The 25499-nt window shown below is 39.7% G+C and overlaps 1 protein-coding gene across 1 annotated transcript in view; it reads right to left on the bottom strand.

Moving 5' to 3' along the window:
* Window positions 1-25499, bottom strand: part of LOC139367798 (CXXC-type zinc finger protein 1-like) — a 42579-nt gene that overhangs the window by 9674 nt on the left and 7406 nt on the right. Inside the window, exons 8-12 of the mRNA XM_071106133.1 lie at window positions 22929-23137; window positions 2573-2780; window positions 2179-2292; window positions 2048-2097; window positions 90-186 (exon numbers count right to left, since the gene is read on the bottom strand). Of these exons, the coding sequence (XP_070962234.1) occupies window positions 90-186; window positions 2048-2097; window positions 2179-2292; window positions 2573-2780; window positions 22929-23137 (678 nt within the window). The remainder of the gene's footprint in view (window positions 1-89; window positions 187-2047; window positions 2098-2178; window positions 2293-2572; window positions 2781-22928; window positions 23138-25499) is intronic.

Below are 25499 nucleotides of genomic sequence, written 5' to 3'. Positions count from 1 at the left end.
TAGGAGTCTAAACCTACCTAGGAGTCTAAACCTACCTAGGAGTCTAAACCTACCTAGGAGTCTAAACCTACCTAGGAGTCTAAACCTACCTTAGGGTCTCTAGAGTGTTCAGGACACAACACCTGCAGTCTCTTACAGTAGGTTTTACTCTGAGGGTTGTATACGTCACAGAACAGTCTGGTTGCACTGCGGAGAGAGACAAGACAGAAAATAAACAACTAACTAACTCAAGTAAATAACACTCTCATTTCCTACTCACTACTTCACTATGAGTGTGATTTATACACTGAGTATATCAAACGGTAACAACTCATTAAACTACAGTCCTGGCCAAAGGTTAGAGAGTGACACAAATATACATTTTCACAAAGTCTGCTGCCTCAGTCTGGTGTCATGATGGCAATTTGCATATACAGCATGCCAGGGCGGATTGCAGAGGTCTTGAAAAATAAGGGTCAACACTGCAAATATTGACTCTTTGCATCAACTTCATGTAATTGTCAATAAAAGCCTTTGACACTTATGAAATGCTTGTAATTACACTTCAGTATTCCATAGTAACATCTGACAAAAAATATCTAAAGACACTGAAGCAGCAAACTTTGTGAAAATGTATATTTGTGTCATTCTCAAAACTTTTGGCCACGACTGTACTACAACTAGTTTTATGGTTGTAGCATTAACATTCATGGTTGTTCCCATTAACAATCACCCATATTAGCATATTACCTATTTCCTTTCAAACGTCACATTTCTTTAGTACAGGCTACTGATCTTAATGAACGATATCAGTCAAATACCTGAGACCAGTGGTAGGTGTAGATCACGTCCCAGCTCTACTGTGATATGTGGTTGTCCCACCTAGCTATCTGAATATGAATATACTAACTACTGTGATATGTGGTTGTCTCACCTAGCTATCTGAATATACTAACTACTGTGATATGTGGTTGTCCCACCTAGCTATCTGAATATACTAACTACTGTGATATGTGGTTGTCCCACCTAGCTATCTGAATATGAATATACTAACTACTGTGATATGTGGTTGTCCCACCTAGCTATCTGAATATGAATATACTAACTACTGTGATATGTGGTTGTCTCACCTAGCTATCTGAATATACTAACTACTGTGATATGTGGTTGTCCCACCTAGCTATCTGAATATACTAACTACTGTGATATGTGGTTGTCTCACCTAGCTATCTGAAGATGAATATACTAACTACTGTGATATGTGGTTGTCCCACCTAGCTATCTGAATATACTAACTACTGTGATATGTGGTTGTCTCACCTAGCTATCTGAATATACTAACTACTGTGATATGTGGTTGTCCCACCTAGCTATCTGAATATACGAACTACTGTGATATGTGGTTGTCTCACCTAGCTATCTGAATATACGAACTACTGTGATATGTGGTTGTCTCACCTAGCTATCTGAATATACTAACTACTGTGATATGTGGTTGTCTCACCTAGCTATCTGAATATACTAACTACTGTGATATGTGGTTGTCTCACCTAGCTATCTGAATATACTAACTACTGTGATATGTGGTTGTCTCACCTAGCTATCTGAATATACTAACTACTGTGATATGTGGTTGTCCCACCTAGCTATCTGAATATACTAACTACTGTGATATGTGGTTGTCCCACCTAGCTATCTGAATATACTAACTACTGTGATATGTGGTTGTCTCACCTAGCTATCTGAATATACTAACTACTGTGATATGTGGTTGTCCCACCTAGCTATCTGAATATACTAACTACTGTGATATGTGGTTGTCCCACCTAGCTATCTGAATATACTAACTACTGTGATATGTGGTTGTCTCACCTAGCTATCTGAATATACTAACTACTGTGATATGTGGTTGTCCACCTAGCTATCTGAAGACGAATATACTAAATGTATGTCCCTGTGGATAAATGACTAGAATGTAAATGTAAAGCTATAACAATTTTCCATCAATTTCATTGACATTTGGTGTCGGTCGTAGGTATGTCATGTTGCCGGTGGGATTGGTCGTTACCCTTCGATGCGTGTGGGGTACATGGAGCCGAAGGAGGTCTGGCTCTCGTACTGCACAAGGAAAACAACACATTTAATACAACACCGTTTTATTACAACACATTGCTGCTCAAATGTTTTTGACCTACTGACCTTAGCGTAGCATCTCTCCATGTGTCTTAGCGCCACCTTGGGGTTGACGGGGTGACTGCAGGACACGCAGAATATCTGCAGGTCTGTATCTGTGTCCCCCTCTGCCTCATTCACCTAAAAGAGAGCAACAAATAAATAAAACAAAGTGAAATGAATCAACAAATAATAACTCAGAATGGACGGGCTTTTGAGGCTGTGTTTGAGGCTGTGTTTGAGGCTGTGTTTGAGGCTGTGTTTGAGGCTGTGTTTGCGGCTGTGTTTGCGGCTGTGTTTGAGGCTGTGTTTGAGGCTGTGTTTGAGGCTGTGTTTGAGGCTGTGTGTGAGGCTGTGTGTGAGGCTGTGTATGAGGCTGTGTTTGTGACTGTGTATGAGGCCGTCTCTCTCTCTCTCTCACCTCTTCGTCCTGTTGCACCACCTGTTGCTTAGCCTTGGCGATGATCCCCTCCAGCTCGTGGAAGCGTTTCTCCATGTCCGTGAGTCTCAGGCGGGCTGACTGCTGATCTCTCCTGATTCGCTCCAGCAGCTTCTTGCCCTGCTCCTCAGCTATACAGGGAGACTGCTGCCACTGCTGTATCCTCTGAGGCAAGATCTCATAGATACGACTGGTGGGGACAGAGAGAGACAGAGAGTTAGAGAGAGAAAGAGAACGCAAAAGAGATGGAGAGAGAATCCATGGAATCTAACCACTTCTGGGAAAATTGGAAAACACTAAACAAACAACAACACGAATAGTTATTTATCCAAAATGGAGATGTACGCTGTTTGTTCTTTGTTATAGAGCCAAATTAGATTGGAGAAGCGGTTTATCCATACTGCCCTACCAAGCAAAAAGGCAGTAACTGCTCACAGCGTGGAACTTTGTCTCCCTTGGTTTCTCAGTAACCTTATGCAGTTACTGCTAACATGACCCCCCATTTTCTCCAAAACACAACACAATAGAGGCAGGATACTTGTCCACGTGATTAAGCATGTATTTAATGTAGCAAAAATTACATTAACTAATTTTCGACCAAATGAGCAGTTACTGCCTTTTTGCTTGGTAGGGCAGTATGGATAAACCGCTTCTCCAATCTAATTTGGCTCTATAACAAAGAACAAACAGCAAAAACATATACATGATCAAATACAAATCTTAGAATCAACTATTAAAGACTACCAGAACCCACTGGATTCTCCAATTACATTGAATGAGTTACAGGACAAAATGAAAACCCTCCAACCCAAAAAGGCCTGTGGTGTTGATGGTATCCTTAATGAAATGATAAAATATACAGACAACAAATTCCAATTGGCTATACTTAAACTCTTTAACATCATTCTTAGCTCTGGTATCTTCCTCAATATTTGGAACCAAGGACTGATCACCACAAATTTGAGCCCAATAACTACTGTGGGATATGCATATGCATCAACAGCAACCTTGGGTAAATCCTCTGCATTACCATGATCAGCAGAAAGCTACATTTCCCCTGTGAAATTTTTTGTTGTTGTTTTTTTATTACCAAATTACCATATGACAGACCACGTATTCACCCTGCACACCCTAATTGACTTCTCATGCTTTGTTGATTTCAAAAAGGTTACTGACTCAATTTGGGTCTGCTTTATAAATATAAATAGTGGTGTTGGGTAAAAAAAACAACTACATTATAAAATCAAACTGTTTAAAATTGGCAAAAAACATAAATTTATTTTCCACAGGTAGAGAGCTAGAGAGCTTCCTACTGTTGTTGATGTAAATTGAGAAGAGCGTGGGGCCTAGGATCAAGCCTTGGGGTACCCCCTTGGTGACAGGCAGAGGCTGAGACAACAGATGTTCTGACTTTATACACTGCACTCTTTGAGAGAGGTAGTTAGCAAACCAGGCCAAAGACTCCTCAGAGACACCAATACTCATTAGCCGGCCCACAAGAATGGAATGGTCTACCGTATCAAAAGCTTTGGCCAAGTCGATAAAAATAGCAGCACAACATTGCTTAGAATCAAGGGCAAACCAGGCCAAGGACCCTGGGGTGGCAGGTAGCCTAGTGCGTTGGACTAATAACCGGAAGGTTGCAAGATCGAATCCCCTGAGCTGACAAGGTAAAAATCTGTTGTTCTGCCCCTGAACAAGGCAGTTCCTAGGCCGTCATTGAAAATAAGAATTTGTTCTTAACTGACTTGCCTAGTTAAATAAAAGGTATAAAAAAATAAGTCAAGGGCAATGGTGACATAATTTAGGACATTTAAGGTTGCAGTGACACATCCATAACTTGAGCAGAAACCAGATTGCATACCAGAGAGAATAATATAGACATCAAGAAATGCCAGTCAGTTGATTATTGACAAGTATTCCCAACATTTTTGATAAACAGGGAAAAATAGAAATAGGCCTCTAACAGTTAGGATCAGCTTGATCTCCCCTTTAAATAAAGGATGAACTGTGGCTGCCTTCCAAGCAATGGGAACCTCCCCAGAGAGGAGAGACAGGTTAAAAAGGTCAGAGATGGGCTTGGCGATGATAGGGGCAGCAACCTTTAAGAAGAAAAGGGTCTAAACCATCTGACCCAGATGTTTTAGGTTTAACATCTCGGACTCAGTTATTGCCTGCAGGGAGAAACTTTGTAGCGGGGGAAAAGAGGGAGAAGCATCAGGCCTAGTCGCATTAGAAGGGGTGAGAGATGAGGAAATGTTGGATGGGCAAGGAGGCATGGCTGAGTCAAATAGGAATCCTGACTTAATGAAGTGGTGATTAAAGAGCTCAGCCATGTGCTCCTTGTCAGTAACAACCACATCATCAACATTAAGGGACAACGGCATCTGGGAGGAGGAGGGTTTATTCTCCAGGTCTTTTAACTGTTTTCCAGAACTTCTTGGGGTTAGACCCACAGAGAGACAACTGCTCCTTAAAGTAACAAACTTTGGCCTTCCGGATCACCTGAGTGCACTTATTTCACATTTGCCTGAACAAGAGCCAGTCAGCCAGAGTATGCGTGTGCCGAGCGATTTGCCAAATGCAATTGTTGAGGTGGAGTAACTCCGCCAGATCAAGGTCGAACCAGGGGCTGAACCTGTTTTGAATTCTAATTTTCTTTATGGGCGTGTATTTGTTAATGAAAAGAAGGTCCAAGCGTCTTCGACAGAGGGGATCAAGCTGATTGTATACCAATATACAGAGGCCAGGTCATGAAGGAAGGCTTACTCATTTAAGTTTTTTAGAGAGTGTCTATAACAAGTCAGGACAGGTTGTTTCACTGAGCAGCCATTACGAACACAGGCTGTAAAACAGTGATCACTAAGGTTATTACAGAAAACACCACACTGATAACTATCAGGATTATTTGTGAGGATGACATCGAGGAGAGTAGCCTTTTCTGGGTGTTTGGAGTCCTACCTTGTGGAATTGTTAACAATCTGAGATATATTTAGGGAGTCCCATGGCTTTAGGATTTGGTCAGGTGGTTTAAGCATGTCTCAGTTTAGGACACCTAGCAGGACAAATTCAGACTTAGTGTAAGGGAATACCCCCCTGATTTGTACAAAAATGAATGTCAAAATATTGGCATTGGACAAACCATGTACACGATGTCCAATACCACCCAAAGCGGCGTTGATTCGTGCAAAGTATATGGCAAATGCCATATGGCAATTGCCAATTGTAACACCTCAAAAATCCAACAGGGGGCGAGTGCGCTCCACCTGGGTTTTTCATATTGGAAATGCAACCCAAGTCAACATCCAAAAGAAAAATTTTGAAAAAATGATATTTTTTTCAAAAACTTTTTACCCCTTAAAAAAGTGCTTTCTGGGCCTTTTTTCGAATTTCTTTCGCTTTTTTTGTCAATTACACATGTGTAAGAACTGTATGAATATACTTTTGTCCAATTTTGATATCAATTTTTTTTTTTTTTAATTACATGCGCATAAGGCATATGTTTTGTCCATTTGCAATATGATTTCATAGGAAGTCAAAAGTCAAAAGTCAAAAATGTCAAAATTTGGTAAAAAACTTCACACATCCTTAAAAAAGTGCTTTCTGGACCGTTTTTCAAAATTCTTTCAATTTTTATGTTAATTACACATGTATAAGAACTTTATCAACATACTTTAGTCATACTTTATTATCATTTTTTTTTTTTTTTTACTAGTGCATAAGGCATATGTTTTCTCCATTTGGAATATGATTTCATAGGAAGTCAAAAGTCAAAGTCAAAAGTAACGATTTTCCTCCGTGCAACTGGTGATCTGAAATGTGCAACTGGTGATCTGAAATGTGCAACTGGTGATCTGAAATGTGCAACTGGTAACCCAAAAAAAAATAATTTGATTCTATGTTTCCTTACTTTTTCAAAGTCACTGTGCATTTGCAATATGTTTTAATGGGCAGGTACCATCACGAATTTGTCATGCTATAAAAATCCTGCAGGAATGTGAAATTGACTGGCCCGATGAACTCGGGATGGCTTTGCAGTGATTCTGGGTCATCTCAATCGCTCGTTTGGGTTGATTTCAGAATGTCGCTTTTGGTGATGTTTTTTCACTATAGAATCATATTGCAAATGCACGTGCAACTGCTCACCCAAAAAAAAAATGTTTAGATTTTTTTTGTTTATGTTTCCTTACTTTTTCAAAGTCACTGTGCATTTGCAATATGTTTTTTCACTATAGAATCATATTGCAAATGCACATGCAACTGGTCATCCCCCCAACAAAAATTTTAGATTTTTTTTGTTTATGTTTCCTTACTTTTTCAAAGTCACTGTGCATTTGCAATATGTTTTTTCACTATAGAATCATATTGCAAATGCACGTGCAACTGGTCATCCCCCAAAAAAAAATTTAGATTTTTTTTGTTTATTTTTCCTTACTTTTTCAAAGTCACTGTGCATTTGCAATATGTTTTTTCACTATAGAATCATATTGCAAATGCACATGCAACTGGTCATCCCCCAAAAAAAAATTTAGATTTTTTTTGTTTATGTTTCCTTACTTTTTCAAAGTCACTGTGCATTTGCAATATGTTTTTTCACTATAGAATCATATTGCAAATGCACGTGCAACTGGTCACCCAAAAATAAAAATTTTGGATTTTTTTTGTTTATGTTTCCTTACTTTTTCAAAGTCACTGTGCATTTGCAATATGTTTTTTCACTATAGAATCATATTGCAAATGCACGTGCAACTGGTCATCCCCCCAAAAAAAATTTAGATTTTTTTTGTTTATTTTTCCTTACTTTTTCAAAGTCACTGTGCATTTGCAATATGTTTTTTCACTATAGAATCATATTGCAAATGCACATGCAACTGGTCATCCCCCCAAAAAAAATTTAGATTTTTTTTGTTTATGTTTCCTTACTTTTTCAAAGTCACTGTGCATTTGCAATATGTTTTTTCACTATAGAATCATATTGCAAATGCACGTGCAACTGGTCATCCCCCAAAAAAAATTTTAGATTTTTTTTGTTTATTTTTCCTTACTTTTTCAAAGTCACTGTGCATTTGCAATATGTTTTTTCACTATAGAATCATATTGCAAATGCACATGCAACTGGTCATCCCCCCCAAAAAATTTTAGCTTTTTTTTGTTTATGTTTCCTTACTTTTTCAAAGTCACTGTGCATTTGCAATATGTTTTTTCACTATAGAATCATATTGCAAATGCACGTGCAACTGGTCACCCAAAAATAAAAAAATTGGATTTTTTTTGTTTATGTTTCCTTACTTTTTCAAAGTCACTGTGCATTTGCAATATGTTTTTTCACTATAGAATCATATTGCAAATGCACATGCAACTGGTCATCCCCCCAAAAAAATTTTAGATTTTTTTTGTTTATGTTTCCTTACTTTTTCAAAGTCACTGTGCATTTGCAATATGTTTTTTCACTATAGAATCATATTGCAAATGCACGTGCAACTGGTCATCCCCCCCCAAAAAATTTAGATTTTTTTTGTTTATTTTTCCTTACTTTTTCAAAGTCACTGTGCATTTGCAATATGTTTTTTCACTATAGAATCATATTGCAAATGCACATGCAACTGGTCATCCCCCCCAAAAAAATTTAGATTTTTTTTATGTTTCCTTACTTTTTCAAAGTCACTGTGCATTTGCAATATGTTTTTTCACTATAGAATCATATTGCAAATGCACATGCAACTGGTCATCCCCCCAAAAAAATTTTAGATTTTTTTTGTTTATGTTTCCTTACTTTTTCAAAGTCACTGTGCATTTGCAATATGTTTTTTCACTATAGAATCATATTGCAAATGCACGTGCAACTGGTCATCCCCCCAAAAAAAATTTAGATTTTTTTTGTTTATTTTTCCTTACTTTTTCAAAGTCACTGTGCATTTGCAATATGTTTTTTCACTATAGAATCATATTGCAAATGCACATGCAACTGGTCATCCCCCCAAAAAAATTTTAGATTTTTTTTGTTTATGTTTCCTTACTTTTTCAAAGTCACTGTGCATTTGCAATATGTTTTTTCACTATAGAATCATATTGCAAATGCACGTGCAACTGGTCACCCAAAAATAAAAATTTTGGATTTTTTTTGTTTATGTTTCCTTACTTTTTCAAAGTCACTGTGCATTTGCAATATGTTTCAATGGGCAGGTACCATCACGAATTTGTCATGCTCAAAATTTTTTAGATGTATTTTTTTTTGTTTCTTACTTTTTCAAAGTCACTGTGCATTTGCAATATGTTTTAAAGGGCAGGTACCATCACGAATTTGTCATGCTATAAAAATCTTGCAGGAATGTGAAATTGACTGGCCCGATGAACTCGGGATGGCTTTGCAGTGATTCTGGGTCATCTCAATCGCTCGTTTGGGTTGATTTCAGAATGTCGCTTTTGGTGATGTTTTTTCACTATAGGATCATATTGCAAATGTACAAGAGTCAAGTGGACAAGAGTCCATCAGTCAATTAGATATCATTCTGACCACCAAACTGATACAAACTGACACCAAACCCACTTTTTCCAACTCGTTTAGTAGCCAACTATTACATACTTCAGAGCTGGCCCAAAATTCACAACCCCTTCGGTTCAAACCATAAAAAACCATAAAACACGTAGTTACGTTCTAGCTGCGGGTCCATTTCTTATGTTATGTGTTGGCCTAGCTGAGGCGACCCCGAATCCCAAGTTTCGGCTCGATAGGTCATTTGGTGTCCGAGAAAAACCCTAATTGGTGCTGAAAATCCACTATTTTCCATGACTTGCTACGGGGTCCTTGAATGAGCTATTGGACAGAAACGTTGGGGTCTGTCTATATGGGCCGAGACGTTTGCAATGCACCTAGTCTTGCGACTCTGGGACATTTCTAAATGTCGTCATTTTCGTGATGCAAAAATGAATTGAAGTTATTTCAAATGTACGAGGCTGTTTCTCGGTCCGAGAACCTTCTAGAGCCACGTAACTCACCACGCACCATCTACGGGAGGTCTAGAACAGGTTTCTAAAGTTTCGGAACTCTAGGTCCGACGGTTCTTTTTTAGCTCCAACAAAGCTAACTATTGGAGCCACTGTCTGTCTCTACGCACCCCAATACGTCCCTCCTTCCAAGTTGTGTTTTAGTGTGATTTTTTTTTCCTTTGAATTTTTTGGGGAAAAATGACTGATTTACAGTTCATGGGGGTTGCCTAATCACACATATGAAGTTTTGGAAAGATCAGACTTTTTTAACCCTTCGAAACAGCCCCTAAGACACCAATTATGGCACTTCCGGTTGGCACAGGAAGTTATAAATCAACACATATCCTCATTGGGGTATGCTGTTACAGAATCCTGAGTTTTAAGTCCTTACGTTAAGAATTGACTGATCTACACAGGGTTGAATGCACTATGTCTATCAAACTGCATGCAGTGTATGGGTAAACACTTTTAGGGGCATTTTAACCACTTCCGGTTGGTCCAGGAAGCTTAGAATCAACACAGGTAGACCTCATAGTGGCCTGATGGACTGGTACCGAAGACAGGTTCATACGGCATTCATAACCCACATAGGCCTCAGGTTGAAATTAGGGGTGCAGGCAATGTATTCCTATGGGGAGAGATGACACTGTAATCTGTGAGATCAAAAAACACTGTTTTACTGTTAAGGGTTAATGCCACACGGTCAAGGTTAGGCTTGTTCAGATCGGGAGGACCTTAGGAACATTCATGTGGTGCAATTTTTCTTCTCACTCTAACGGTTCTCTCACTGTCACCCAAAAGCAAATGACATTGTGGTGCAGGCTTCATTTTGGGCCTACTATTCTAATGCTCGCTGCGCCTAGACCGAGCGAGCTACGGTCAAGCGGGATATCTCGCTGAACTCGGTACGGCCTAGGGATTATGGTAATGCCATTTCCTGCTCTCTGTGTCTTTAAGCACCGCACTTTATCACTCCATCCTTCCTGTGTGTGTGTGAGGGAGCTTTTCTTTGACATCTGTTGGGATTAATGACTGATTTACAGTTCAGAAGGGTTACCTAGTCACACATATGAAGTTTTGGAGAGATGTGACTTTTTTAACCCTTCGAAACAGAGAGTGTGACCCAATTAAAGGCACTTCCGGTTGGCACAGGAAGCTATAAGTAAACACATGTCTTGATTTACATAGCCACTTACAGAATCCCGAGTTTTAAGTCTTTACGTTAAGAATTGACTGATCTACACAGGGTTGAATGCACTATGTCTATCAAACTGCAGGCAGTGTATGGGTAAACACTTTTAGGGGCATTTTAACCACTTCCGGTTGCTCCAGGAAGCTTAGATTCGACACAGGTAGATCTCATAGTGGCCTGATGGACTGGTACCGAAGACAGGTTCATACGGCATTCATAACCCATATAGGCTTCAGGTTGAATTTTGTGGTGCAGGCTATGTATTCCTATGGGGAGAGATGTCACTGTAATCTGTGAGATCAAAAAACCCTGTTTTACTGTGAAGGGTTAATGCCACACGGTCAAGGTTAGGCTTGTTCAGATCGGGAGGACCTTAGGAACATTCATGTGGTGGAATTGTGCTTCTCACCCTAACGGTTCTCTCACTGCCACCCAAAATCAAATGACATTGTGGTGCAGGCTTCATTTTGGGCCTTCTTTTTTTCAAGTTTGCTGCACTCAGAACGAGCTACGGTCAAGCGGGGCGTCTCCTTGAACTCGGCACAGTCTGGAGACTATGGTGATGCCATTTTTTGTGTTGATTTCAGAATGCCATTTTGGTGATGGTCCCTCTCCGTTTAAACATATTGCAAATGTACAAAAGTCAACTAGCAAGTCAGTGTCCATCAGTCAATTAGATGTCATTATGACACCAAATGGATATCAATTGACACCAAACCCACTTTTTACTACTCATTTAGAAGCCAACTATCACATATGTCAGAGCAGTCCCATAATTCACAGCGCCTTTAGTTTAAAACATAATAAAAAGGTAAAACACATAGTTACGTTCTAGCTGCGGGTCCAGTTCGGACATTATGTGAAGTCCTATGTGAGGCGACCCCGAATCCCGAGTTTCGGCTCGATAGGTCATTTGGTGTCCGAGAAAAACCCTAATTGGTGCTGAAAATCCACTTTTTTCCATGCCTTGCTACGGGGTCCTTGAACGAGCTATCGGACAGAAACGTTGGGGTCTGTCTCTATGGGCCGAGCCGGTTTCAATGCACCTAGCCTTGCGTCTCTGAGACTTTTCTAAACGTCGTCATTTTCGTAATGGTCAAAATGAATTGAAGGTATTGCAAATGTACGAGGCTGTTTCTCGGTCCGAGAACCGTCTAGAGCCACGTAACTCACCACGCACCATCGACCGGAGGTCTAGAACAGGTTTCTAAAGTTTCGGAACTCTAGGTCTGACGGTTCTTTTTTAGCTCGAACAAAGCTAACTATTGCAGCCACTGTCTGTCTCTACGCACCCCAATACGTCCCTCCATTCAAGTTGTGTTTTAGTGTGATTTTTTTTTCCTTTGAATTTTTTGGGGAAAAATGACTGATTTACAGTTCATGGGGGTTGCCTAATCACATATATGAAGTTTTGGACAGATCAGACTTTTTTAACCCTTTGAAACAGCCCCTGAGACACCAATTATGGCACTTCCGGTTGGCACAGGAAGCTATAAATCACCACATATCCTCATTGGGGTATGCTGTTACAGAATCCTGAGTTTTAAGTCTTTACGTTAACAACTGAGTTATTTACGGAGGGTTTAGTATGTGTGTGTTATTTCAGAAAATCATAGAAAATCACAGAAATCTCGCAGAGCTCCGCAGCACACTTTAAAAAGATTCGTATGAACACCCTGCAACTGGATCTGTAACCGTTGAAAAAAAAAAACGCCTATTTGTGACCATTGCCAAGTTGTCATTGTTCCGTTTCTCTTAAATGACGATAGATAAATGGCTGGTTCTTTTTTTATTGACACCGGAGGCTCCTTGACTTTGACCTGAAGTGGAAAAATAATTTCTCTATTTCCATTTAGGACCTTTAATCCCAGAAAAACGGCCATAACTCAAAAACCGTCGAGGCCTAGACTCCATCTTGTTCGGGGCCAACTGCCCATTATGCCAAACCTACGCTCACCAAGTTTCGGCTTCGAAATATTTTCCGTTTTCGAGATAAGGCCCCGTCGTGATTCGTGATGTTTTGCCAAATTGCCATATGATTCCGTATGCCCTCTTGTGGGAAATTCCGGGATAGCGGAAAAACGGTCAAAAACTTGTTTATTTTATAAAACGGAAACCGAATGTCCGACAAAGTTCATTTGATGACTTCCCGGTAGGTCTGGCCCTACCGCACGGCCCGACGCCGACCGCGAATTTTACAAACGATTTCGGACGTCTAGTAAGGGACCGTACATTTGCAATATGGACTTTCTCACTGATCATACACGAAATGCCGAAATGTTCCCTTAAGGTATGTAAGGGGCCAGGAGAGAGTTTAGGGCAGGCAGGGTACAGGCCGGTGCTGATGGAGGACGATAACACCCAGCAACAGTCAACAAAGAGCTATTTGAAAGTTTAATGCTTAAAACCAGCAAATCAAATTGTCTGGGGACAGATTTGGTGGAGACAACCGAGCACTGAAGGTGTTCCTTGGTAAAGATTGTCACTCCCCCACCTTTGGAAGATCTGTCTTGTCGAAAAAGATGTTCAAAACACTCTTCCTTAACTATGTCTCAGTAATTCCCAAAACATCTGGATTGGAGCTGTGAACCCACACTTTCAATTGGTCCATTTTTAGGTAACACTGCCATAGGCTAGGTCATGGAACTGCCATAGGCTAGGTGATGGAACTGCCATAGGCTAGGTCACGGAACTGCCATAGGCTAGGTCACGAAACTGCCATGGGCTAGGTCACGGAACTACCGTAGACTAGGTCACGGAACTGCCATAAGCTAGGTCACAGAACTGCCATAGACTAGGTCATGGAACTACCATAGACTAGGTCATGGAACTACCATAGACTAGGTCATGGAACTACCATAGACTAGGTCAGGCAATAAAGATACTATGTGCTCTGAAAAAAGGAAAAAGCAGACATTGAGCTATTACAAGAGACACACCTCTGTGATGCCGAACATGCAGAACTTGGGTGGGACAGGTGTATTTCTCATGTTTCAAATCAAACAGTAGAGGCACACCTCTGTGATGCCGAACATGCAGAACCTGGGTGGGACTGGTGTATTTCTCATGTTTCAATTCAAACAGTAGAGGTACACCTCTGTGATGCCGAACATGCAGAACTTGGGTGGGACAGGTGTATTTCTCATCTTTCAAATCAATCAGTAGAGGTACAGCCATACTTATCCATAAGAATGTTCCATTCATAATTGACAAAAACATATCTGATCCGGAGGGGAGATTTATTTTGAAAACTGGGTCACTGTATGGGCAACTAATTACTATCTTAAATACATATGCACATAACACAGATACCCCTGATTTCATGTCCATAACACCTACTCTCGTATAGTAGCGTACATTTTTATCCCAAAGATTTTCAGCAATTCTGCCACTTGTACACTCGGACCCATAGCACTTTCAGATCACGCCTTTGTCCACCTGCGCTTTGACCTCTGCAGAAACATCCCGAGGTCAAAGAGCTGGAAATTCAACACCTCCATGCTATCAAATGAAGCGTTCCATACATTGCTTACTACATGGATAGACGACTACACACAAGACAACAAAGACTCTCCAGGAAGCATATGCTTCCTCTCAGAAAAAAAGCATTCCAGCTCCCAACGCTGCGAAAAAGTACATAAACAATCCCCAGACAGCGCCTCCTGGAGTCAACTTAAAGCAGCCAAAGCCAAACTAAACTTGGACTATACTCGGGATGTAACAGTTGTCTTCGGTGGAAGGAGATGAGGACCAAGGCGCAGCGTGGTAAGTGTTCATGTTTTTAATAAAATAACTGAACACGGAAAAAAACAATAAACGACAAACGAACAGTCCCATAAGGTGAATGAAAAAACACTAAACAGGAAATAAACACCCACAAAACACAGGTGGGAAAAGGCTACCTAAGTATGATTCTCAATCAGAGACAACAAACGACAACTGCCTCTGATTGAGAACCATACCAGGCCAAACACAAAACTACAACATAGAAAAAAGAACAGAGTACCCAACCCAACTCACGCCCTGACCAAACTAAAACAAAGACATAACAAAGGAACTAAGGTCAGAACGTGACACGGGAGATAAAACAAGTTGTCTTTACTAAACAGAAACACCATGAGTATAGCAATAGGCCTAGCAGATTGCTTGGTTACCAATTAAAAAAAGGCCACAATCATCCGAACCATTGATGACGAGTTCACATATGATCCAAATAAGATACATTTGAACTTTTCACGATTTTTACTTGAAAGTATATACTTCTGAGAGAAAACATACAGATGCAGAACTCCATTCCTTCCTAGAGGGAATCTCGCTACCTAAACTATCAGAGACCGACCAAGAAGATCTCATCTCCCCCTTCACTCCTGAGGAGGTCCTAGAGGCAATTACCTCCATGCCACCTAACAAGTTCCCAGGCCCAGACGTGTTTCCCAGAAAGCTTTTTGGCCCCAGCTTAGCCCTATTTTCATGCCAATGCTGGATGATATTTTTTTGCAAATACAGAGCTCTCCCAGACTATGTACACAACCCACATTAAAGTGTTGCTCAAAAAAGACAAGGACCCTCTATCCTGCTCGTCCTTCTGGTCCACTCTTCTTCCCAAAATAATAAAAGCGGACCAAACTGGATGTATTAGAGACAGGTACTCTTCTGATAACATTCTCAGACTTGTTGATATTATTGATCAAGTAAACGCTCAGAAGACTCCTGTCCTGCTGGAGGCTGAGAAGGTGTTCCACACCCCTGTCCTGCTAGCTTCACTGGAGGCTGAGAAGGCGTTCTACACCCCTGTCCTGCTGGCTTCACTGGAGGCTGAGAAGGAATTCCACACCCCTGTCCTGCTGGCTTCCCTGGAGGCTGAGAAGGCGTTCCACACCCCTGTCCTGCTGGCTTCACTGGAGGCTGAGAAGGCGTTCCACGCCCCTGTCCTGCTGGCTTCACTGGAGGCTGAGAAGGCGTTCCACACCCCTGTCCTGCTGGCTTCACTGGAGGCTGAGAAGCCGTTCCACACCCCTGTCCTGCTGGCTTCACTGGAGGCTGAGAAGGCGTTCCACACCCCTGTCCTGCTGGCTTCACTGGAGGCTGAGAAGCCGTTCCACACCCCTGTCCTGCTGGCTTCACTGGAGGCTGAGAAGGCGTTCTACACCCCTGTCCTGCTGGCTTCACTGGAGGCTGAGAAGGTGTTCTACACCACTGTCCTGCTGGCTTCACTGGAGGCTGGGAGGCATTCGACAGGATGGAGTGGAGCTTTCTGTTAGAAAAGTTCAATATGGGCCCAAACTTTATTAAATGGATTTTGTCCCTATACTGTCATCCAAATGCCATGGTGACTACTAACGGTCTGATGTGGCACAAGATAAGGATGCTCTCTGTCCCCCTGCTTTACTTGTTAGGGGCGGAGACTTTGGCAGAGTTCATATAAGGAGCAATCTAACTATTATGGGTGTTTCTGCAGACGGCCTTCAGCACAAGATTTCTCTCTACGTGGATGATGTCTTGCTCTACGTATCCAACCCTGAGAAATCCCTCCCTCTCATTTTAGACACAATTGCTCAGTAGGGCAAGTTTTCAAGCCATAAGATACATTTGAACAAGTCCATTGTTTGTCCTCTCAATCTTCCACTCACCAGCTCTATGAAGACAATATGTCTGTCTCTATCTGTCAGTTCCAATGGAACACTGTCTGTATCTGTCAGTTCCAATGGAAGACTGTCTCTATCTGTCAGTTCCAATGGAAGACTGTCTCTATCTGTCAGTTCCAATGGAAGACTGTCTGTATCTGTCTGTTCCAATGGAAGACTGTCTCTATCTGTCTGTTCCAATGGAAGACTGTCTGTATATGTCAGTTCCAATGGAAGACTGTCTCTATCTGTCAGTTCCAATGGAAGACTGTCTGTATCTGTCAGTTCCAATGGAAGACTGTCTGTATCTGTCAGTTCCAATGGAAGACTGTCTGTATCTGTCTGTTCCAATGGAAGACTGTCTCTATCTGTCAGTTCCAATGGAAGACTGTCTGAATCTGACAGTTCCAATGGAAGACTGTCTCTATCTGTCAGTTCCAATGGAAGACTGTCTATATATATCAGTTCCAATGGAAGACTGTCTCTATCTGTCAGTTCCAATGGAAGACTGTCTCTATATGTCTGTTCCAATAGAAGACTGTCTCTATCTGTCAGTTCCAATGGAACACTGTCTCTATCTGTCAGTTCCAATGGAAGACTGTCTCTATCTGTCAGTTCCAATGGAAGACTGTTTCTATATGTCAGTTCCAATGGAAGACTGTCTGTATCTGTCTGTTCCAATGGAAGACTGTCTCTATCTGTCAGTTCCAATAGAAGACTGTCTCTATCTGTCAGTTCCAATGGAAGACTGTCTCTATCTGTCGGTTCCAATGGAAGACTGTCTGTATCTGTCTGTTCCAATGGAAGACTGTCTCTATCTGTCAGTTCCAATGGAAGACTGTCTCTATCTGTCAGTTCCAATGGAAGACTGTCTATCTGTCAGTTCCAATGGAAGACTGTCTCTATCTGTCAGTTCCAATGGAAGACTGTCTGTATCTGTCTGTTCCAATGGAAGACTGTCTCTATCTGTCTGTTCCAATGGAAGACTGTCTGTATCTGTCTGTTCCAATGGAAGACTGTCTCTATCTGTCAGTTCCAATGGAAGACTGTCTCTATCTGTCAGTTCCAATGGAAGACTGTATGTATCTGTCTGTTCCAATGGAAGACTGTCTCTATCTGTCTGTTCCAATGGAAGACTGTCTGTATCTGTCTGTTCCAATAGAAGACTGTCTCTATCTGTCAGTTCCAATGGAAGACTGTCTCTATCTGTCGGTTCCAATGGAAGACTGTCTGTATCTGTCTGTTCCAATGGAAGACTGTCTCTATCTGTCAGTTCCAATGGAAGACTGTCTCTATCTGTCAGTTCCAATGGAAGACTGTCTCTATCTGTCAGTTCCAATGGAAGACTGTCTCTATCTGTCAGTTCCAATGGAAGACTGTCTCTATCTGTCAGTTCCAATGGAAGACTGTCTCTATCTGTCAGTTCCAATGGAAGACTGTCTGTATCTGTCTGTTCCAATGGAAGACTGTATGTATCTGTCTGTTCCAATGGAAGACTGTCTCTATCTGTCAGTTCCAATGGAAGACTGTCTCTCTGTCAGTTCCAATGGAAGACTGTCTCTATCTGTCAGTTCCAATGGAAGACTGTCTCTATCTGTCAGTTCCAATGGAAGACTGTCTCTATCTGTCAGTTCCAATGGAAGACTGTCTCTATCTGTCAGTTCCAATGGAAGACTGTCTGTATCTGTCTGTTCCAATGGAAGACTGTCTGTATCTGTCAGTTCCAATGGAAGACTGTCTGTATCTGTCTGTTCCAATGGAAGACTGTCTGAATCTGACAGTTCCAATGGAAGACTGTCTCTATCTGTCAGTTCCAATGGAAGACTGTCTCTATCTGTCAGTTCCAATGGAAGACTGTCTCTATCTGTCAGTTCCAATGGAAGACTGTCTCTATCTGTCAGTTCCAATGGAAGACTGTCTCTATCTGCCAGTTCCAATGGAAGACTGTCTCTATCTGTCAGTTCCAATGGAAGACTGTCTGTATCTGTCTGTTCCAATGGAAGACTGTCTCTATCTGTCAGTTCCAATGGAAGACTGTCTCTATCTGTCAGTTCCAATGGAAGACTGTCTCTATCTGCCAGTTCCAATGGAAGACTGTCTCTATCTGTCAGTTCCAATGGAAGACTACCTGGGGTTTCAATACCTTGGGATCTTCGTAACACCAAATCTGCAGTATTGATTCCAGTATTGATGGAATTATTGAGGCTCCCATCTACAGGTGAAGTTAGAAATGTATGTACACTTAGACTGGAGTCATTAAAACTCATTTTTCAACCACTCCACAACTTCTTGTTAACAAACTATAGTTTTGGGAAGTCGGTTCGGACATCTACTTTGTACATGACACAAGTAATCTTTCCAACAATTGCTTACAGACAGATTATTTCACTTATAACTCACTGTATCACAATTCCAGTGGGTCAGAAGTTTACATACACTAAGTTGACTGTGGCTTTAAACAGCTTGGAAAATTCCAGAAAATGATGTCATGGCTTAGAAGCTTCTGATAGGCTAATTGACATCATTTGAGTCAATTGGAGGTGTACCTGTGGATGTATTTCAAGGCCTACCTTCAAACTCAGTGCCTCGTTGCTTGACATCATGAGAAAATCTAAAGAAATCAGCAAAGACCTCCCAAAATTGTAGACCTCCCCAAGTCTGGTTCATCCTTGGGAGCAATTTCCAAACGCCTGAAGATACCACGTTCATCTGAACAAACAATAGTACACAAGTATAAACACCATGGGACCACGCAGCCGCCATACCACTCAGGAAGGCGACGCGTTCTGTCTCCTAGAGATGAACGTACTTTGGTGCGAAAAGTTCAAATCAATCCCAGAACAACAGTAAAGGACCTTGTGAAGATGCTGGAGGAAACAGGCACAAAAGTATCTATATCCACAGTAAAAAGAGTCCTATATCGACATAACAATGTCTGATATGCAATGTCTCCAAACCCCCTCTGATTTTAAATCAAGATCTGGTTTTGGTATTCTTAATTTAAATGTACTGTTGTCAAAAGTTGATGGGTTTAGGACTTGGGCTAAATCAACTGATGCTGATGTAGTTGTGTTTTCTGAAATCTGGCTCAGCAAGTCTGTTTTTGATAAGGATATTTGTATAAGTGGTTACAATGTACAGTGGGGCAAAAAAGTATTTAGTCAGCCACCAATTGTGCAAGTTCTCCCACTTAAAAAGATGAGAGAGGCCTGTAATTTTCATCATAGGTACACTTCAACTATGACAGACAAAATGAGGAAAAAAAATCCAGAAAACCACATTGTAGGATTTTTAATTAATTTATTTGCAAATTATGGTAAGTCGGCAAGTAGCCTAGTGGTTAGAGTGTAGAGGAGGCAGGTAGCCTAGTGGTTAGAGTGTAGAGGTGGCAGGTAGCCTAGTGGTTAGAGTATAGAGGAGGCAGGTAGCCTAGTGGTTAGAGTGTAGAGGCGGCAGGTAGCCTAGTGGTTAGAGTGTAGAGGTGGCAGGTAGCCTAGTGGTTAGAGTGTAGAGGTGGCAGGTAGTCTAGTGGTTAGAGTGTAGAGGTGGCAGGTAGCCTAGTGGTTAGAGTGTAGAGGTGGCAGGTAGCCTAGTGGTTAGAGTGTAGAGGAGGCAGGTAGCCTAGTGGTTAGAGTATAGAGTAGGCAGGTAGCCTAGTGGTTAGAGTGTAGAGGCGGCAGGTAGCCTAGTGGTTAGAGTGTAGAGGTGGCAGGTAGCCTAGTGGTTAGAGTGTAGAGGAGGCAGGTAGCCTAGTGGTTAGAGTGTAGAGGAGGCAGGTAGTCTAATGGTTAGAGTGTAGAGGTGGCAGGTAGCCTAGTGGTTAGAGTGTAGAGGCGGCAGGGTAGCCTAGTGGTTAGAGCGTAGAGGAGGCAGGTAGCCTAGTGGTTAGAGTGTAGAGGTGGCAGGTAGACTAGTGGTTAGAGTGTAGAGGAGGCAGGTAGCCTAGTGGTTAGAGTATAGAGGAGGCAGGTAGCCTAGTGGTTAGAGTGTAGAGGCGGCAGGTAGCCTAGTGGTTAGAGTGTAGAGGTGGCAGGTAGCCTAGTGGTTAGAGTGTAGAGGTGGCAGGTAGTCTAGTGGTTAGAGTGTAGAGGTGGCAGGTAGCCTAGTGGTTAGAGTGTAGAGGTGGCAGGTAGCCTAGTGGTTAGAGTGTAGAGGAGGCAGGTAGCCTAGTGGTTAGAGTATAGAGTAGGCAGGTAGCCTAGTGGTTAGAGTGTAGAGGCGGCAGGTAGCCTAGTGGTTAGAGTGTAGAGGTGGCAGGTAGCCTAGTGGTTAGAGTGTAGAGGAGGCAGGTATTCTAGTGGTTAGAGTGTAGAGGAGGCAGGTAGTCTAATGGTTAGAGTGTAGAGGTGGCAGGTAGCCTAGTGGTTAGAGTGTAGAGGCGGCAGGGTAGCCTAGTGGTTAGAGCGTAGAGGAGGCAGGTAGCCTAGTGGTTAGAGTGTAGGGGCGGCAGGTAGCCTAGTGGTTAGAGTGTAGAGGTGGCAGGTAGCCTAGTGGTTAGAGTGTAGAGGAGGCAGGTAGCCTAGTGGTTAGAGTGTAGAGGTGGCAGGTAGCCTAGTGGTTAGAGTGTAGAGGAGGCAGGTAGCCTAGTGGTTAGAGTGTAGAGGTGGCAGGTAGCCTAGTGGTTAGAGCTGTTGGACTAGTAACCGAAAGGTTGCAAGATCGACTCCCCCGAGCTGACGAGGTACAAAATCTATCATTCTGCCCTTGAACAAGGCAGTTAACCCACTAGGCCGTCATTGTAATTAAGCATTTGTTCTTAACTGACTTGTCTAATTAAATAAAGGTTAAATAAAACATTTAAAAATAATAATTTGATTAAGAATCTGGGAAAAGGACCTTGGTCTGACTGTCAGTGATGAGTTATGGGCGGAGGTTTGCGACAGGGTATACGGCTCCTCTACTAATATAAAAAGGAATCTGATTTTAAAATGCAATACACATTTTATTACACCCCAGTGAGACTCCATGTGTTTTGGAGTTGTAGAGAGGTTACCGTATTTTGACTATACATACTGCTGCACAGAGCATACTAGATGAACAGTTTGATATGACCCCGTGTCTCTGTCTTCCTAATGTCCAGCAGGACTTTGTTCTTGATCCAGACAGAGAAAATGTGTTCATGACTATCACATATTTTTGCTAAGAAATCTATTTTCCAGTTGTGGGCTTCTAATTCTTCTCTCATCTTTTAAAATGTGGATTGACCAGATTGTTGACTTTCTCCCTCTTGAAAAGCTCACTTATGACCTCCTGCAAGAGACAGCCCAGGTTTGATAGACTCTGGTCTCCACTACTCAACTATATTTCAAACTGGACAGAGTGAATGCAGTGATTAAGGAACTGAGTGTATATGCATGTTGTGTAAGGTGCTGTAAAACACATTTATTTGTTAGCCGGAAATAGCTGGAAATATGTTTGTTTTGTTAGATATTCTATTTTGATTCTATTATTTATTATTTATGTGTTTGTTTGATTTTTTTGATTGAAAAACAAGAAAAACTGAAAAAAAATACAACAAAAACACGTTGTCATTACGGGGGTATTGTGTGTAGATGGCTCACGGTAAAATGTGGAATAAGTCAAGGGGTATGAATACTTTCTGAAGGCAGGGAGCCTGCTGTCGCTGCTGTATTCTCATAGATACGGCTGGTTGGGGGGGGGGCATAAGGACGGGCAGAGAGACAGATGGAAACAGATACATGTCCAAAAGGTTTCCTTAGTTTCCTTCAAGTTTCCTTCAAGTTTCCTTCAAGTTTCCTTCAAGTCTCTTACAAGTTTCTTACAAGTTTCCTTCAAGTTTCCTTCAAGTTTCTTTCAAGTTTCTTTCAAGTTTCTTTCAAGTTTCCTTCAAGTTTCCTACAAGTTTCCTTCAAGTTTCCTACAAGTTTCCTTCAAGTTTCCTACACGTTTCCTTCAAGTTTCCTACAAGTTACCTTCAATTTTTTCCTACAAGTTTCCTACAAGTTTCCTTCAAGTTTCCTACAAGTTTCCTTCAAGTTTCTCCTACAAGTTTCCTTCAAGTCTCTTACAAGTTTCTTACAAGTTTCTTACAAGTTTCCTTCAAGTTTCCTTCAAGTTTCTTTCAAGTTTCTTTCAAGTTTCTTTCAAGTTTCCTTCAAGTTTCCTACAAGTTTCCTTCAAGTTTCCTACAAGTTTCCTTCAAGTTTCCTACACGTTTCCTTCAAGTTTCCTACAAGTTACCTTCAATTTTTTCCTACAAGTTTCCTACAAGTTTCCTTCAAGTTTCCTACAAGTTTCCTTCAAGTTTCTCCTACAAGTTTCCTTCAAGTTTCTCCTACAAGTTTCCTACAAGTTTCCTTCAAGTTTCCTACTCTCATCAGACAAACAGGCCCAATCAATGCATTTAAAGACTATATTATGTTTGTGATAAAACATTTAAAACAAATGTTTTAACATAACTTTAAGTGATTCAGACAATAAATATTTTACATTGATTAAGGGTTTGCTACTTAATTGACAGTACATTGTTTTCGTGAATGATTCTGGTGTGTGTTTAATAAGTAATTCCTCTTACTTGGTAGCCAGTTTCATGCCGCAGTCCTCTGAGCAGTATTTGGAGCCGGCCCTGGCGACCTCCACACACCCTGGTCCCAAACACTGTCTCATCCCCCCTCCTCCTCCACCACTGTCCCCCCGAGCCTCGCCGCCGCCCCCGCCACCCCTCTCACTGTGCTTCAGTCGCTCACGGTGCTTCAGCTTCTGCTTGTGGCGACGCACCTCCTTCTGGGGGGGAAACAAGGGACAATATAGGAGGTGGTTGGATTAACTGGGCTTCAGTCACCTCAGCAGTACAGAAATAGTCAACCGTTTATCATATATCTATAATATCTCTATAATATATATATCTCTATAATATATATCTCTATAATATATCTCTATAATATATTACTCTATATCTCCATAATATATCTCTCTATAATATATCTCTCCTTATATATATCTCTTTATATCTCTATAATATCTCTATAATATATTACTCTATATCTCTATAATATAACTCTTTATAATATATCTCTTTATATCTCTATAATCTATCTCTCTATAATATCTCACTATAATATATCCATAATATATATCGCTATAATATATCTATAATATATAGCTCTAAAATATAAATCTCTATAATATCTCTATAATATATCTACAATATATCTCTCTATAATATATATCTCTATAATATATATCTCTCGATAATATATCTCTCTATAAAATATATCACTATAATATATCCCTCTCTATAATATATCTCTCTATAATACATCTTTCTATAATATATATATCTCTATAATATATCTCTCTATAATATATATCTCTATAATATATATCTCTATAAAATATATCACTATAATATATATCTCTATAATATATCTTTCTATAATATATCTCTTTTTTTTAATTCTTTTTTTATTTGACCTTTATTTAACTAGGCAAGTCAGTTAAGAACTAATTCTTATTTTCAATGACGGCCTAGGAACAGTGGGTTAACTGCCTGCTCGGGGGTTTGAACTTGCAACCTTCCGGTTACTAGTCCAACTCTCTGACCACTAAGGTTACCCTGCGGCCCTCTTTATAATATATCTTTCTATATCTTCATAATATATCTCTAATATCTATATTATATATCTCTATAATATATCTCTCTATAATATATCTATAATATATCTCTCTATAATATATCTCTTTATAATATATCTCCCTCTATAATATCTCTATAATATATCTCTCTATAATATATCTCTCTATAATATATCTCGCTATAATATATCTCTCTATAATATCACTCTCTATAATATCTCTATAATATATCTCTCTCTATTATATCTCTCTATACTATATCTCTCTATAATATCTCTATTATATATCTCTATAATATATCTGTCTATAATATATCTCTCTTATATCTCTCTATAATGTATATCTCTATTATATCTCTCTATAATATATCTCTCTATAATATATATCTGTATTATATATCTCTATAAAATATCTCTCTATAATATTTCTATAATATATTTCTCTATAATATATCTCTCTATAATATATCTATAATATATCTCTCTATAATATCTCTATAATATGTCTCTCTATAATATCTCTCTATAATATCTCTCTATAATATCTCTCTCTATAATATCTCTCTCTAATATCTCTATAATATATCTCTCTATAATATATCTATAATATCTCTATAATATATCTCTCGGTAATATATCTCTCTATAATACCTCTATAATATATCTCTCTATAATATATCTCTCTATATATCTCTATTATATCTCTCTATAATCTCTGTATAATACATCTCTCTATAATATCTCTCTATAATATCTATATAATATATCTCTCTATAATATATCTCTTTATAATATATCTCTTTATAATATATCTCCCTCTATAATATCTATATAATATATCTCTCTATAATATATCTCTCTATAATATTTCTATCTATAATATATCTCTCTATAATATTTATCTCTATAATATCTCTCTCTATAATATAATATATCTCTCTATAATATATCTCTCTATAATATATCTCTCTATAATATATCTCCCTCTATAATATCTCTATATCTCCCTCTATAATATCTCTCTCTATAATATATCTATAATATATCTCTCTATAATATATCTATAATATCTCTATAACATATTTATCTATAATATATCTCTATAATATATTTCTCTATAATATATTTCTCTATAATATATCTCTAATATATCTCTATAATATATTTCTCTATAATATATTTCTCTATAATATATCTCTAATATATCTCTATAATATATTTCTCTATAATATATTTCTCTATAATATATCTCTAATATATCTCTATAATATATTTCTCTATAATATATTTCTCTATAATATATCTCTAATATATCTCTATAATATATTTCTCTATAATATATTTCTCTATAATATATCTCTAATATATCTCTATAATATATTTCTCTCTAATATATCTCTGTAAATATATTACGCTGTATTACATTGTTGAAGAAAAGTTTGAAATTAAATCACGCTGCCAGATTACAATTAGGTTTATGGTCAATTCGACTGTTTTTTCCCCCACATTGC

Source organism: Oncorhynchus clarkii, chromosome 16, assembly GCF_045791955.1.
Source record: "Oncorhynchus clarkii lewisi isolate Uvic-CL-2024 chromosome 16, UVic_Ocla_1.0, whole genome shotgun sequence".
NCBI lineage: Eukaryota > Metazoa > Chordata > Actinopteri > Salmoniformes > Salmonidae > Oncorhynchus > Oncorhynchus clarkii.
This window is presented reverse-complemented; position numbering and strand designations above follow the sequence as displayed.